Source organism: Setaria italica, chromosome IV (genome assembly GCF_000263155.2).
Source record: "Setaria italica strain Yugu1 chromosome IV, Setaria_italica_v2.0, whole genome shotgun sequence".
Taxonomy (NCBI): Eukaryota; Viridiplantae; Streptophyta; class Magnoliopsida; order Poales; family Poaceae; genus Setaria; species Setaria italica.
Window position 1 is genome coordinate 31,087,147 of NC_028453.1, and position 16,089 is coordinate 31,103,235.

The 16,089-nt window shown below is 43.5% G+C and overlaps 2 protein-coding genes across 4 annotated transcripts; both read left to right on the forward strand.

The window, feature by feature from the left end:
• The first annotated feature begins 254 nt into the window (after nt 1-254).
• On the forward strand, nt 255-6,766 carry LOC101766365. Of its 3 annotated transcripts, XM_022826002.1 has the most exons (7): nt 255-482; nt 599-714; nt 3,763-3,845; nt 4,018-4,756; nt 4,839-5,218; nt 5,576-5,893; nt 5,966-6,766. In XM_022826002.1, exons 4-7 carry the CDS (start codon nt 4,018-4,020, stop codon nt 6,485-6,487), a joined length of 1,959 nt encoding a protein of 652 aa, XP_022681737.1. In that variant the 5' UTR covers nt 255-482; nt 599-714; nt 3,763-3,845; the 3' UTR covers nt 6,488-6,766. The 3 variants fall into 3 exon arrangements, with proteins under 3 accessions (XP_022681737.1, XP_022681735.1, XP_022681736.1); XM_022826000.1 differs by lacking the exons at nt 255-482; nt 4,018-4,756; nt 4,839-5,218 and having other exon boundaries at nt 677-714; nt 5,555-5,893; XM_022826001.1 differs by lacking the exons at nt 255-482; nt 599-714; nt 4,018-4,756; nt 4,839-5,218 and adding an exon at nt 2,954-3,024 and having other exon boundaries at nt 5,555-5,893.
• A 4,140-nt stretch (nt 6,767-10,906) lies between these two features.
• Nucleotides 10,907-11,410, forward strand: LOC105914302. The gene has a single exon (XM_012845472.1). The coding sequence runs from the start codon at nt 10,907-10,909 to the stop codon at nt 11,408-11,410; it is 504 nt and encodes a 167-aa protein (XP_012700926.1).
• The last annotated feature ends 4,679 nt before the right edge of the window (nt 11,411-16,089 follow it).

Consider the following 16,089-nt stretch of genomic DNA (forward strand, 5'->3'; position numbering starts at 1 on the left):
AAGTTATTGAGCTAATTAGCTTGACTTCATATATTTAAAAATGACCTAGAATTATGGCCGGAGTGAGTATAAATGTTGAGAATTTAGGGTGCAGTAAGTATAAATTTCGAGAAATGTAGGATTGTGACTATCAACCGTAGATCATAGCATCGGAGACTGATCTACGGTTGATAATCGTGGAATGTCGTGGACGGACGGAGACGTCGAGACGATCAAAAGGGAAAGGAAATCCGGACAAACAAACTGAACAAGCAAAGCGGTGAAGCCGAGCTTATAAAGGGACCACCCGTCAGCAAAGGCAAACAAACTTCCCAAAGGCAAAACCGCATCCTCGCGGCGGCTTCCTTCCACACCCCGCGTCCTCGTCTCGAGATCTCGCCCGGCCGCCATGGACGCGATCGACTCGGTGGTGGATCCCCTCCGCGACTTCGCCAAGGACAGCGTCCGCCTCGTCAAGCGCTGCCACAAGCCCGACCGCAAGGGTACGTGCCAGGCTCCCTCCATCCGCCGCCCTGTTTCCAATCCGAGCCGTTTTGTGTTCTGCCTTCGCCAGATCTGGCAGTGGTTTAATCCGATCTGTGTATGTATGTGTGCGCAGAGTTCACCAAGGTGGCGGCGCGGACGGCGATCGGGTTCGTCGTCATGGGCTTCGTCGGCTTCTTCGTCAAGCTCATCTTCATCCCCATCAACAATATCATCGTCGGTTCCGGCTAGGTGCGTGCCACTGGTTCCCTTACTCGCTCGCTCCCCTCCGTTAGATCCGGTTGTTTTATTATCGTGGTTCGGTGATCTGTGGTGTGCGCTTCTGTTTGTGACTTTGTTTGACTCTGTGCATGCGGTGGGGCTTGTAGATCTCGGCCGACCTGAGAATTATTGTCCAATTCGATTGTGAATTCTGTGTTCGTGGCGTATGATTCGATTAGGTGGTAACTGGGCACTGGATTTTATCCTGTGCATCATTGGTGGTCAGATATTTCTTAGAAATAAATCTAACAGTTGATTTAGCAGAAGTTCATCTGTTAAATTTACAACAGGAAGTTAGGAACAGATTGGATATGCTGTTGATTCCTACAGGTTTTTGTGAACTTGGTGATGTTTTTAGTATGTCAGCCTGAGTTTATCAATTTGTAGTTCACCAGAGGTTTTGGGAGTACAACTAGGAATATTTCCCCCATGAATTGCTGTTGAGAGTCTCTGCCAGTACTTGCTATTGTTCGATGCCTATAAGGCTATAATCATTCCTCCATATAGGACCTATAAAATCTTGTCCAATGATCCAACCAGCCATTACTAAGCCCAAGTGATGACTTGATTTATTTTTGTCTTAGAGTCATTTTTTGCAGTACTTTGAACTAGGTGGTTCAAGTTTGTGTTGTATGCTAGCAATGTCCATCGATATCTGGAATCATGACGGTTTGTCGCTCCACATATGGATCTGTTGTACAAAACCTGATCTAGTATCGTAGCAACAACTGATGATCAATTGTGCAGAAAGTATTTTGTAGGTTTTTCTGTGATTTTGGATGGATGGTTGCATATAAAGTGGACTGATTCCCATCTAACTGTAGCTGCCCATTTCTGTTTGATCAGACTGTATTTTCCCTGTTTCTGTGTGATGAATTGTAAAAGTTAAAACAAAGCATTGCCTTCCTAACCATATTGGCTATAAGTGTCACCTGTCAATTCTAGGAGCAGACATTCTGCTAAAACTTTGAAATTCTTGGGAAAATATTATTGGAAGATATGTAAGGTAGGAAAGCAATGCTCTGATGTCATCAAACCACAGGCATGTTCTGTTACTGATGGCACTGGGCACTGCTGTATTAATTATTAAACCCGTCAAATTCATGTCGCGTATATAAATAGCAGCCGTGTGCGATCCGTGTAGCTAAGATTAGTACTGTACTGTTCTTGTGTGAGCGTGATATGTGTACTCACAAACTTACCCAGTCTTTTGTGTACTCCTGCAGACTGACTAGCATGGGAGTAGTGCAATACTTTTTGAGGAGAGTGAAGGATAACGAGGATCGTCTTTCAAATAGTATTGTTAAAGACAGTTTTTCTCTTTCGTGTTACTAGAGTAATCGTCGTACTGTTAAGACTTCCGGATGTCTGTGTACCTGATTTTGAGTAGACCTTGATGAAATAGTGAGTCGTGAAAGAAAGTTTCGTATATTGTTCTGTTAAGCTGAGTTCATTGGCTGTCTGTACAGCTCTTTGGTGTGATGGTAACCGTGATGTAGTGGTATGGTTCAGCATATCTGAAATCAGAATGCCTAGCGCTCAAAGAATCTCGACGGCACCAGCAGGATGCGTTTGGTTTCAAGGACGGGACGGGATGGGATGGGACGGTCCATGGATGGTCCAGTGTTTGGTTCCGAGTCATAGGGGATAGGGACGTCCCATATGAGGAATATACCCCAAAGATCCGGGACGCCCCCGTCCGGGAAAAACGAGCGGACGGGGGCGTCCCAGTTCCGCTTCGCTCGTCACGTGAGGCGCGCGTGCCGCCCAAAGCCACCGCGCACCGCTCCGCTTCTTCTTCCGTGTGCTCTTCCCGTTGCTCTGTTTCCCTGGGCGAAAAACAAGCAGCAGCTCAACCGGCCGCCGCCGCCGCCTTCCCCGGCCGCCGCCGCCGCACCCGGGGCCGGCCGCCGCCACCGCCTTCCGCGCCCGCCGCAGCGCCCGGGGCCGGCCGCCGCCGCCGCCGCCTTCCGTGGCCGCCGAGGAGCCCGGGGGCCTTCCGCCGCCGCCGCCGCCTTCCGCGGCCGCCGAGGAGCCCGGGGCGGGCCGCCGGTGCCGCCTTACGAGCCCGCCGCCTTCCGCTGCGTAGATCCGGGGCCGGCCATGGCCGCCGCCTTCCGCGCCGCGCCCTAACCGGCTGCCGCCGCCGCCTACCGCGCCCGGGGCCGGCTGCCGCCGCCGCCTACCGCGCCTGCTGCCGTCCGCCGCCGCCGCCGCCGCCGCCTACCGCGCCAGCCGCAGCGCCTGCTGCCCGATCCGGCGCCGTTCCTGGTGATAGTGGTAAGATTGCTCTAACAACTCTAGTTTAGGCATTTTTCTTCAGTGAGTTTAGGCATTACATTTCATAATTCAGGCTGTATTCATGAGTAAGAACACCTACGTTTCTGAAATCACGTGTTAGGACGACACGAGGGTCGGGCATTAGACAAACGAATACCGATTTACAATCGATGCCGGCGATACCGTCTCACGGTCAATGAAATCTCTGGCCCCTAGCACAGAATCACTCATGCTATCCTTGTACGCTAGCACCTCGACTGCGCATTTTGTCTGCAAAACATATTCACTGACTTACATCCGTGCTAAATGTGTGTGTCATATCTGAATGGTAAAGCATAGTCCTGATTGCGAGATTGCTTTGGACGGTAGAACAAAAGTAAATTTCAGCAAAAAAAAACTACACATTGAAGTTCTCACAAAACTACCATTACATTGTGGATTTGTGGTGGTTCCCTGCCCGATTTGGGACGTGTCCCACTTACTGTCAATGATCCAAAAAGCGTCCAATGCATTTTACTGTTGGGGATCCTATAATTTTAATTAATTTGTGTACCTTGTTATCGCTGATAACAGTGTTTGCTTGCTGCCATGATCCTATAAATCTATACATATACCATGTTACAGTTTGCATATATTTTCCAAAATCTCTTTTATATATGATTGCTCTAACAACTATGAGTGTATTAAATGGAGTTGATCTCCCAGATCCTCACCATATTTCCCCCTCTGGGTTCACAGATTCTCACAGGAAGAAGGAACCCTAGTGCTGTCCCCCTCCCCGTTCGTGGCCTCCAACAGGATCTTGACTTCCTTTCCCCAAGGTATTATGCCACCATATTTTCTGAATGAATACATTTGTGCAATAATTTTGGTATTGCTTACATGCATATGTGCAGTAGGATTTAAGGTATTTTTGTGATGTGCTTGCACATGGTTCTCCTGGTAGTAGTTGGTGGTATATAGTCCTGAATTCTTTGGTCTTTTGTGTTATAGATGGATCAACAAACCAAGGTTGTTACTTGTACTGCTGCTGCATATATGTTGTTGTCAATGATGGCCATGGTTATTATTGAGTCTAGAAAACGTAAGCAACATGCAAGGAGAGAAGGTATTACTTATGGACCTATCGATGAAAGGGATAGGATGAGACTTGAGTACTTAAACAACAAAATTTGGAAGGATGATACAGTTTGTGTGAACATGCTAAGACTAAATAGAGCCAAGTTCTTTCGGTTTTGCAACCTATTCAGGGATCGTGGTTTGCTTGAAGATACCATCCATTGTTGTGTTGAGCAGCAAGTGGCAATGTTTCTAAATACCGTGGGGCACAACCTTAGGAACAGAGTAGTTGGGACTAATTTTGATAGATCCGGAGAAACAGTCAGTCGTTATTTTAACAGGGTTCTTCGTGCTGTTGGTGAGCTACGAGGGGAATTAATTACGCCTCCATCATTGGAAACTCCTACTAAAATACAAGGGAACCATAGATGGGATCCTTACTTTAAGGATTGTATTGGAGCCATCGATGGTACACATGTAAGAGCCTCTGTTCCTAAAGATATGGAGTTAGCCTTTCGTGGTAGGAAGTCATATGCCTCTCAAAATGTAATGGCTGCCGTAGATTTTGATCTCCGGTTCACCTATGTATTGGCTGGTTGGGAGGGGACAGCACATGATGCACTAGTGTTAAGAGATGCTTTGGAGCGTGAGAATGGACTTCGAGTGCCACAAGGTAATACACTAATACCATATCAGATTCTCCATATGAATCATTAATATAATAGAAATATGATATACTTTCCATCACATTTTAGGAAAATTCTACCTAGTTGATGCCGGATATGGAGCAAAACCAGGATTCTTGCCCCCTTTTCGTGGTGTTCGTTATCACTTGAATGAGTGGGGGAATAATCCTGTCCAAAATGAGAAGGAGCTATTCAACCTTAGGCACTCATCTCTTCGTATCACAGTAGAGCGTGCATTTGGGTGTCTAAAGAGAAGATTCAAAATTCTCGATGATGCCACTCCTTTCTTTCCTTTCCCAACTCAAGTAGACATTGTTGTTGCTTGCTGCATCATTCACAATTGGGTTATACAAGATGGAATTGATGAGTTCTTCATAGAAGACAATAATTTTTCAAGTTATAACCATGCTACAACATACAGTGGACAAGCACATGAGCATACCGAGATGGTTAATTTCAGGCAAAGTATTGCTGATCAGATGTGGGCAGACCATCAAGAGAACAATATTAGTTAGTACCCACTAGTTTGTTGATGTATTTCAGTTTTGCAAGTATTTTCCTAGATGTGTTTGTGTTGTATGGACATATTTATTGCTATATTTCAGTTGTATGAACATATTGTTGCTATATTTCAATTGTATGTACTTATTGTTGCTATATTGTATTTGGAAGGACTTATTTGCTGCTGAAATCCAGTTAAATGACATACAATCCTTGTTGTATTTGGTGCTGAAATCTTGTTAACTTAACATCCAATGCTAGCTGTTTTTTTTGTTACATGCCAGGCAATGGATGGTCATGTTGAGGGACTTGGGAGAGGTACTGGTGTGGCTGCCTGGACAGCGCCAATGTCCAATTTCATGCTGAAAAATCTTGCCAATGTCGTTGCCAGTGGTGTTAAAACAGGAAAGGGCTTCAAAAAGGTCTATTTCAATGCATGTGCTAGAGCTGTCAATGAAAAATTCAACACTACGCTCAATGGTGAGCAGATTAAGAACCATCTGAAGACATGGCAAAGAAAGTGGGCAAAGATAACACGACTCAAGAGCTTGAGTGCATCTGGATTCGATGAAGAGAACTACATCATCACCCTTGATGAGGAGCACTACAATGGCCATGTGCACGTAATCTAGTTTCTATTGTTTTGTGGTCTTGTTCTTATCATATTTTTCATACTAATTTCTATTGCATTGTAGGATCACAAGGCTGATGCCGAGTATTTAAACAAGCCTCTTGAGAACTATGCTGAGATGGAAACAATCTTTGGGAAGGATATGGCTACTGGCAAGTTTGCAAAGGATTCAAGTGCTCCTCTTGGTACAGAAGATGGTGATACTGAAGATGGGGCTGCAAATGGTACAGAAGAGGATCCTAGTAGTGCTTTTGAGGAAGGGGCAACATCTAATGCAAGACCTAACAAGAGGGCCAAGATTGTTGAAAGTGCAGAGGAGGGGTTGATTGGTGCGTTCAACAGAGTTGGTGACAAGCTTGCCATGGCTATAACGCAGGTTGCTAAATCTAATAATGAGCTGCTAGAAGATCTCTTTGACAAAGTGAATAGCCTTTCAGTTTCAGGCTTTAATGATCTTCAGATATCCACATACTATGCGCATCTGGTGGCCAATCCTCTCATTGGTAAAGCTTTCTATGGCTTGCCATTTCAGCACCAGTTACATTGGATGGCTATGTTTGTTAGTGAGAGGTTCCCTGGACAGTAGGTGCTTTTGGAACATACAACTAGTGATAGTGGTAAAGCTTTCTTTTGCTAACTAGGCCATGTTTGTTACACCTGATAGTTGTAACGGTCTCTTTTGTCAGTCATATTTCTTTTGCTAACTGTGGCCTATCATATAGTATGCCTTGAACTTTCTATATTGTGTAAGGCATGGATTTGATGTAATGGTACTGTGGTAAATGCCATCTATATATATGAATGATATTTGATGGTAAACAGTTCGGTTTGCTACCAAGCTTCCTTTTGTTTATTGCATTCTCAATTACCTGCGTCTTCAAATGATACTTTATTGGGGATAATATTACTTGCAGAGTTTTCAGTTTCATCATGGCAGTGACCTCCCTGTAGTTTTGTTATCTGAAGGCAATAACTACACTGGTCTGATATTTCTGTTAAATGAATTGTCTCTGTTTTAGACTATATATTGTGTATATATATTGTATATATTTCAGACTATATATTATGTCACCATGATTATCCTTAGAAAGAAGGAAGGTATGACAGGTAGGAGGTAATGTCACCATGATTCTGCAGAAGGTTATCATAACCAGCTATCCCTTGATCCAAACAGAAAACGGGATCATCCCATCCCACATTTATCCCTCAAACCAAACAAAAAACAGGGACGCCCCTGTCCCTCTAACCAAACAAGAAATAGGATCATCCTATCCCAGAAAAGTAGGACAGGACCGTCCCGTCCTACATCGTCTCCCAACCAAACGCACCCTAACATCTCTGAAAAAATAGGTGTTGTATGTGCTCGCCAAGAAGAGAGTGAAGGATCTTGCATGGCTCCTAAACTCGCATTTCTGAAACTAGATGCATATCGGGCTTGTTTGGTTACAGTCCTGAGCCAGGCAGCAATCATGGCCCCAGGCTGATGAAATCGACGGCCTGACGGCGTGAGCATGCTGCCTGGTCCAGGCAGCGAATCACAGGCCAGAACCAAACATCGTGTCGCATGTGTTAACTTATGTGAATTCTTGGGGTTCGCTGGGGATTATTGAACATCGTGTCGCATATGTTAACTTAGGTCCCGTTTGGATCATTGGAATTGAATTCCATCCTAATAATCATAATTTAGACACAAATTAATTAAGCTAATATAATTGTATGTGGTTGGTGATATGGGAGAGATACTTGTATGCTGCACTTCTACTATAGAGAAGCGAGTCTAAGAGCGTGCTATAAGAATTGAATTCCATTCTAATAACCATAATCTATAGAATCAATTTTCATCTCCCACCCCATGAATTTAAGATAGGCTTATATCTAAACTTTGGAAAGTTGTGGAATGCCAAATTCCAACATAAATTAGCCTACTCCTTAAATAGATTCCAATTCCTTGGACCCAAACGGGGCCTTAGTGAATTCTTGGGGTTCCCTGGGGATTATTGATTGGAGCTGAGCTAACCGTAGCCTAAAGTCGTATCTCTTTGGTTAATAAGATACAAAAGGTCTCTTTTCTTTAAAAAATATTTTGGTGTTCTCTAACAATCCAGACTTAAAAAATCTAATTTATCTTGTCACAATCTAGCTTTTAAAAAATCTACAAGCTGCTTTTTCAATATGCAATGTAAGTTGGCAACGTTTTTTTATAAGATTTTGGTTATAAGAACATATTCTCGTTGCATCGGAAAAAGCGAATTGTGGTGACTTGAGAAATCACAGCTTCCTTGGGAGTTCATATATGGTGAGCACCTATCTGGTGGAGTTAAAATCATTTAGAAAAGTGTTCGTAACATGTTCTTCTATATTTTCATGAATGGATGAAGCGGCTCAAATTTTCAATGTGCCCTTGCCTATTTCTAAGTTTTATATTTTTCTCAATTTATAATGTGATTTTCGTATGAAATGAAAAGGATTAATAAATATAAGTGTAGATTAACCGATAAATCTTTTTCGTCTCCTGCCTTTTCTTTCTCCTTTCCTTTTTCTTTTCTATTTTTCTCCCTTATTATGCAAAGTTGCGCATAGGTACTGAGACTACGATGGAGTATATTCTTTCTCCTATATGAAGTACTCCTATATAAGCTAGTTTAGACCTCAGCTCGGAGTTTCTGAACGTCGCCACAGTTCGGCATGTACGCGCGCCAATCAAGCTTGTTATTAGCAAATTAGGCGTGCCTGCATTATTCTCACTTACCGCTTGCAATTTGCAAGCCCCATCAAAAGTACACAACACAGCAACTGTTGCTGCCACCAGAGTAGCGACACTGTAGCCCACGCGTGTCGATACCATCGTACCTCTTTCCCTAGCCAAAAGTACAAGCTAAGCAAGATGGCAGATTGAGAAATGAGAATAATGCGACGTGGAATGTCCACGAGAGTACACCTTCTTATGTGGGTGGAATCTACACTTGGGGCTCCTTTGGGAACTCAGAACCCCGAGGGGATCCCGCTATTTTTCATGGGTCGGAAGCCCACGCGGGCAACTCACCACGGGCCGAATTACCTCCTTATTTGGGAGCTCATCGGACGGGGAGGCCAGACCACATCCGCGACTTTTTCCCCGGGGCGAGCCGTCCTCACCTCGAGGGTCCTAGCGGCGCATCCCCCTCCGCGTCACGCATCGTCACCCAGGCGCCCCCCAGCATCCCCATCCCTGCCCGTGCTCGCCCGCCGCCGCCGCCGCTGTGCTCCCCCGTGCCGCTGGCGACCGCATCGCGCCGCCGCCCCCCGTGCCGCTGGCGACCTGCGAGCGGCGTCCGTGCAGCTCCCCTGTTCCTGCACCTCCCCATCGTGGCGTCACCCGTGCGGCTCCTCGTCGCCTCCCCATCCCCACGCCGGCTCGATCTCCGCTGGAGATCTGCTCCGTGACTGCCCTCACCTCCGGTGACTGCTTCGTGGCTCCGTGACTGCTCCGTGCTACCTTGCCTCATCCTCTGGTGAGCCTTCCTGTTCTAATTCCAAGATCCATTATCTTGTTGTACATAGATTGCTTTGACTTCATATTGCAAGAACAAGTAGGACTGAAGATCTGGGTTCCAGCTCGGCACCAGATCGATCGCATTACTATTTTTTGTAGTTTGTTTACCACTTCAGATTGCATTATTTTTCAAACTTTCAAGCAATCTTTTCGTGCAACACCCTGCATCGTCCACCCAGTGAGGCAGAGACCATTACACAGGGTCAGCTCTACCTGGTGGCATGGTGCTACTGCTAATCGAGGATTCGAGGTAGTAGTAAGCAAAGTGATTAGTTACCTGAAGAGTGAGACCTGGGCAAGATTAGAAGGCCACCACATCTCGGCAGGGTCGACCAGGTACCTCCTCAGCATGCCGGCCCAGCCGTACCCCAGTATCTGCAGTGTGCAGCCACCAAGTACAGATTGTTAGAATGTCACAAGTCAAAACGTCAGGGGTCTACCCTGCACTACGGCATCAGCATCTCCTGTCATTCTAGTTTATCCAGAGATGACCACATGGATGCAAAACAAACAAAAGGGAAGCACAATATCTTTTCTTTTGGATTAGTTAATCGAGGACTGCGGTCATTAGTTAACCCAAAAGAACTAGAAAAGAATATGGAAACACATGACTTTCAACTTAGATTTCTCCATAGCAAAATGCCCTTTTTCTCAACTAGATTTTTTCATAAAAAGATATTTTATCAACTAGGACCAGCAATCAGACATGGATTCTGAAGTTGCCCACTATGAACACACACAGGATATTGATTGGTTTGGGCATCTTGGCATGTTCTTATCAGCCGCACCTTTGATTCGGTTCTTGACTAACTGTGCACGTTACATTCGCGTGCCAGAGATGGGTCAAGATGAAACGACACAGAAGAAAGTAGCGAATCAGGCTTGAAAGTTCTAACAATAGTGTGTTATCCATATATCAGAATTTATGGTTTCTGACCTAAGGTACTTGTTAACATTTTTTCTTTTGAAAAGCAAGGCACTAATGATATATTACACGGAATTTCATTGATTGACCAATGTCCACATGATAGCGGTAGTATAGTAGTATTGAAAATGAAAGTGTGTGTTTGCTTGGAAATGTGTGGATAATCAGTGGATGGAAGTGTGTCCACAAATGAAAATGAAAGTGTGTCCACATAATAGCTTGTGGATAATCAGTGGTTATAGTTGGTGCCTAAAATAAATAAATAAAATGAAATGTGTTGCATGGAAGGCATAGGCAGGAGCACTGACAGATCTTGATGCCTGAATACATTCATTGTTGGCATACATATTCATAATGTATATTTCAAATTCATAATGTTAGTAGTGATGATATATATTTCAAACTATACTGCTGCTTCTCCAAATGATGTTGTTTCTTTTTTTTCATCTAAATATGTAAGAACCTGTGAGCTTTTTCTTTTTTTTTCTAGAGCATATACATTTGAGTAACATAGTTTACTTGCCTTACCATATACATACATATAGATAATGGAATCTTGGGAGGATGAAGTTAGGAGATTCATGCTAGAGGAGGAAGAAGAGGATGGCGAACTATTCCTAGTTATGGTTCCCGCTCTTCAGCAGTGTTTATATGAGGAGAAAAGGTCGGAGCATACCTCAACTCTGCCTGGTGCTGAAAAGGTCATACAAATCTTGGAAGGCCACGAAAATTGGTGCAAAGTGGAGTTCAGAATGGAGCCTGAGATATTTAGAGTTATAGCAAATTATCTTAGAGTGGAGAACTTATTACGTGACACCCGTGGTGTTAGAGTTGAGGAGCAGCTAGGAATGTTTATGTTCATGCTCTCTCATAATGCAAGCACCGATAGGCTAAAAAAGGAATTCCAACATAGTGGTGAGATAATTCATAGGAAAATAATAGAGTTCTTCGATATAATTCCAGCATTAACTCATAGATTCTTGAAGCTCCTAAATGTGAATCATACACATGTGAAGATTGCATCAGACTCTCGCTTTATGCCTTTCTTCTAGAACTGCATTGGGGCCATTGATGGCACTCATGTTCCTATCACCATTGCATAAGAAAGAGCCGCTCCCTACAGAAATAGGAAGGGAACCTTGTCACAGAACGTCATGTGTGTATGTAACTTTGATTTAAATTTCACTTTTACTTGTCACAGAAGGATCTGCATCCGATGTAGGGGTCTTACGGTCTGCACGTGCGAAGGGTTTTTCATGTGCATGTGGGGAAGTTCTATCTTGTAGATGGTGGATACGCAAATACTTCCTCATTCATTGCTCCATACCGAGGAGTTAGATATCACCTGAGTGAGTTTAGGAGACATGGAAATCAGTATGAAAATTACAAAGAATTGTTCAACCATCGGCATGCACAGCTACGCAATCATATTGAAAGGGCCTTTGGTGTGCTAAAAAAGTGGTTTCCAATCCTGAAAGTTGGGACATTTTATCCAATAGATAATCAAATTAAAATTCCAGCGGCAGCTGCAGCATTTCATAATCTCATTAGAGGGCTAAATGGGGATGAAGGGTGGCTAGATCACCAACCAAATAATATCAACCTATCTGATTATGTTGAGTTGCCAGAGGGGGATAACAACTATCCAAATGAACTTCAATCAAATGAAGGAAGCACCCTACGAGACCAAATTGCTCTTCAGATGTGGGTTGCCTGTAATAATTAGGTGAAGCATAAATATTTTCATGAAAGTCTGTATTGTTTTTTTACTTCATTGCTTATTTCTGTATTATTTTTATGACAACCTTTATCTAATCTTGTTTATTTCTTGCAGCCATGTCAACGAAAAGAGCTACATGGAGCTACACGTATGAGAAGGGACTTGTGGATATTCTGAAAGAGCTTGCCAACGTCCCAATGTTTAAGGGATAAAATGGGTGGACTGCTGAAGGTTAGAGGAATATCACAAACAAATTCAATGATATGTTTCCAACGACACATTTCACGAAGCAACAAGTGCAAGAAAAGGAGAAAGAGCTAAAAGGAAACTATAAGATAATAAAAGAAGCGAGGAAAAGTGGTGTTGGCTGGAATGACACTTTGGGTATGATCATTGCAGAACCAAAAGGATGGGAAAAGTTGATTAAGGTTAGGTCTCTTAAATGGAGAATCAACTTTATATAACAACCCTTTATCTAACAGCTAACCTTTATACAAACCATCTAATCATATTTTTTTTATTGTACTTCAATAGGATAACCACAAAGTTGCCAAGTTCCGTAAGAAGCCATTTCCTTTATTTAACAGCTTGGAATTATTGTATGAAGTTAATGCTTTCATCTTGTTGTTCATTGCCTCTGTTCTTGTTTTAGTGCTGTGGTGTGGATGGTGCTTTAGAGAGTCACTTCATTGTAGATTATGTTCCTAGTTTGAATTCTCGCTATTGTAGATGCTAAGATGTTGATATTGTTACCTTGATTATTTGTTTAATAGGAAGTGTGGCCACAGGGGATTTAAATTTTACATCAATTCAGCCACCACCACAAAGAACTGAGCCCACTCCCCATAGCAGTGAGCTGCCAACTGAACCCACTCCCCAGACAAGTATCTCAGAGCAAAGCAATCATAGCATGGCATCTATTGATAGAAATCTACTCCGTTTTGGACTTGGTGGTGTAGAAAGTATAGAAGTTCAATCTGCTCCAACTAGTCGTAATTCAGAGGACCAAGATGTTACCGGTGGAAAGAAACGCAAACAAAGTCAGATGGCTGCAAAACTTGGGGATTACATTGACTTTAGAAAGGATCAAATTGAAAAAACTCTAGAAAAGTTAGAAGAGAAGAAAAGACGTGAAGAAGACTACTCAATCGAGAAATGTATTGACATTGTGGATGCCATGGAAGGGCTATCGGATGAACAAAAAGCTGATGCAAATGAAGTTTTCCAAAGTGAAACAAACAGAAAAATATTAGTGGGCACAAAAAACCCAAATGTCCGGCTGATTTGGTTGAAGAAAAAGATTGCTCAGGTACGTTCCCTTTCCCTTTGCTCAGGTGTGTTTGTTGGATTAGGCTATTTGAGTCTGATAAGTTAATCTGGTCTTTCATCAACAAATTTCATATATGCATGTTTCATGGCTCAATAAATATGCTCCGCTTATGCTTAGTTCTTTATACAGACTAGTGCTTTCTGGGAGAAACACAGTAGTACTTTGACGCCTTATCATTTGTCTTATTTTTGTCAAACTGAACCGGCAACTTCAATTCTTCTTACAATTTTATCTGAATGTTCATGACTGGTAGCAAATTACTGGTGTTTATTATCTCATGATAATGAAAAATTGATCCTAATTATTATTTTATTGTTTATTTTTTAGAATCAGTGAGTGTTGACTGGAAGATGGTGGTTTCGTTGTCTTAATCTCTTGGATAATGGTGGATAATGGTGGTTTCGTCAACTGGAAGGGGTGATGAGATGCTAGAATTTCTTATATAGCAAATACTCGTTGGATCTACTTGATATTTAAATTAAACTTTGCATGAATTGTAATACATATGGATGTATGGACAAGAGAATTCAAATTTTTCTTGGATGTGTTTGTTCTTTGTGATGGAGTGCAAGTCAAGGGGGATGAATATTTATAGTTATGCAGTCTTAAACTCAGATTTTTTAGTACACGTGTACAGGGGCGGATCCAAAACGGAGCTGCACCCCGGGCTAAGTTGCTGAATCAGCTCCAAAACAGTCTAATCTTGCCTCATAAACCTCCTTTTGTTAGGCTAAATACCACATATGTTAAAGGAACTACATGAGCTCGCCCCGGGCTGCAGCCCGGGCAGCCCGGGCCCTAGATCCGCCCCTGCACGTGTATCATTGGTATTGAATTTGAATTTCGGATGGTCTTATAGCAGTGCACTGTTTGTATTTTGTGTTTTTCCATGAAATTATTCCCTCCCGCTGTGCTGTGGAAAGGGGAACGGGGCAGCACTGCCATGCGTCAGGTTCTCCAAAGTCCAAACAGTACTCCTGGGAAGGAAGGGGGCAGCACTGCGTTGGAGGAGGGGGATTTCAAAATCCAAAATAAATACCCCGTAGGGTCATTCTTCCCCAGGTTAATTAACGTGAGCTTCCAAAGTGGCCCTTGGTGTGTCGATCGGTGTAGGAATTCCATAGCAGGAGATCGAGTAAAACAAGAGCCTCCGAGAAATTTGCTGCTCCTATCTGGCTGACCCGGGAGCCGCACAGCACTGATGCACCAGCCCAGCAAGCAACAGCAAGTTGGTCTTGCTTGCCGATAAGATCGCGCCCTGTGGTTGCATGCCCCGCTGGGCTATAAATACTTGCATGGTCGCTGCCCATTGAAGCAGGCACCGGTTGAGAACTGCTAGCATCCACATTGATCGATCAGCAAGCAATGGCCTCCAAGTCCATGGCTTCCCCTGTGCCTCGCCATGGCTCTCGTTCTCGCGACTTCTGTCAAGGCCCAGGCACCGGCTCCAACGCCTGCACCGACGCCCGTGCCAACGCCAGCTCCAACTCCTGCGCCGACTACCGTCCCAACGCCGGCACTACTCCTGCACCGACGCCCGTGCCAACACCGGCTCCAACTCCTGTCCCAACCCCGGCACCTACACCTCCTGCGCCGACACCGTCTCCGACTCCTGCGCCAGCACCCTCTCCCAATCTCTGTGCCCAGCCAGCTTCAGTAACAAACGTGCTTTCAAACAAGCTTTTCCCGAGTTTTATAACCGTCGCATCCTTCTGGTTCTCTATCTTGTAAAGCTCAGCGCCAGCAGCCCCATCACCACCTTTCCGAAGCCGAACCTTCTAGGCTTCACAAAGTGCAACTGCTATTTCGACAATCCTTTTAACATCTCCACCAGCTCCATCACATGTATGCCTGCCTCTTCCTGACTGCCTGAACCTGAGCTTGAGCCTGCACATGCAACATGAGTGTGTGTGGTTGTTGGTTAGCTATACTCACGTGTCGTACTACTAGTCTACTACTCCCTCCGTTCCAAATTATAGGTCGTTTTGACTTTTCTAGATACATAGATATTATTATGTATCTAGACATAGGGTATATCTAAGTGCATAACAAAATCTATGAATCTAATAAAGTCAAAACGACCTATAATTTGGAACGGAGGGAGTACTACTAATACTAAATAAGTTGCCACTTACGCACGTATGCATGTGTCGTTGTCCACATGCGGATACTGATTCGCGTGTTTCCACTACACAATGCAATGTGCAAATGCTGGGAGCAGATTAACCGGCTAATGTACTCATTTGGTCGTTTTGATTTTTCTAAATGTATAGATATTATTATGCATATTTTGACTTTTCTAGATGCATAGATACTATCTAGAAAAGCTAAAAGGACTAACAATTTGGAACGGAGGGAGTAGTATTGTTTGACATATTTGTGGTGTTGTACGTGTGCTCACAATATAATACCATATACTATATACTGAAGTATGCTAAATGCTTTGTTACATACCATCACTATAGCAGTGATGTTTATCCCATTTTCTTAATCATTGATGTGAGCTTCAGTGATCCATCCCTCTACGAAATGCACATGTACATTTTTCATGTTTTCCATGCAAACCGATTATGAGCACAAAAACTGAAAGAAAATTTTGGAGGATGTGACGTACTTCCTAGCTCTATCCTATAAAAAATGCAATTCTTACATTTTTTTTAAAAAAATCTCACAAGAGTGCA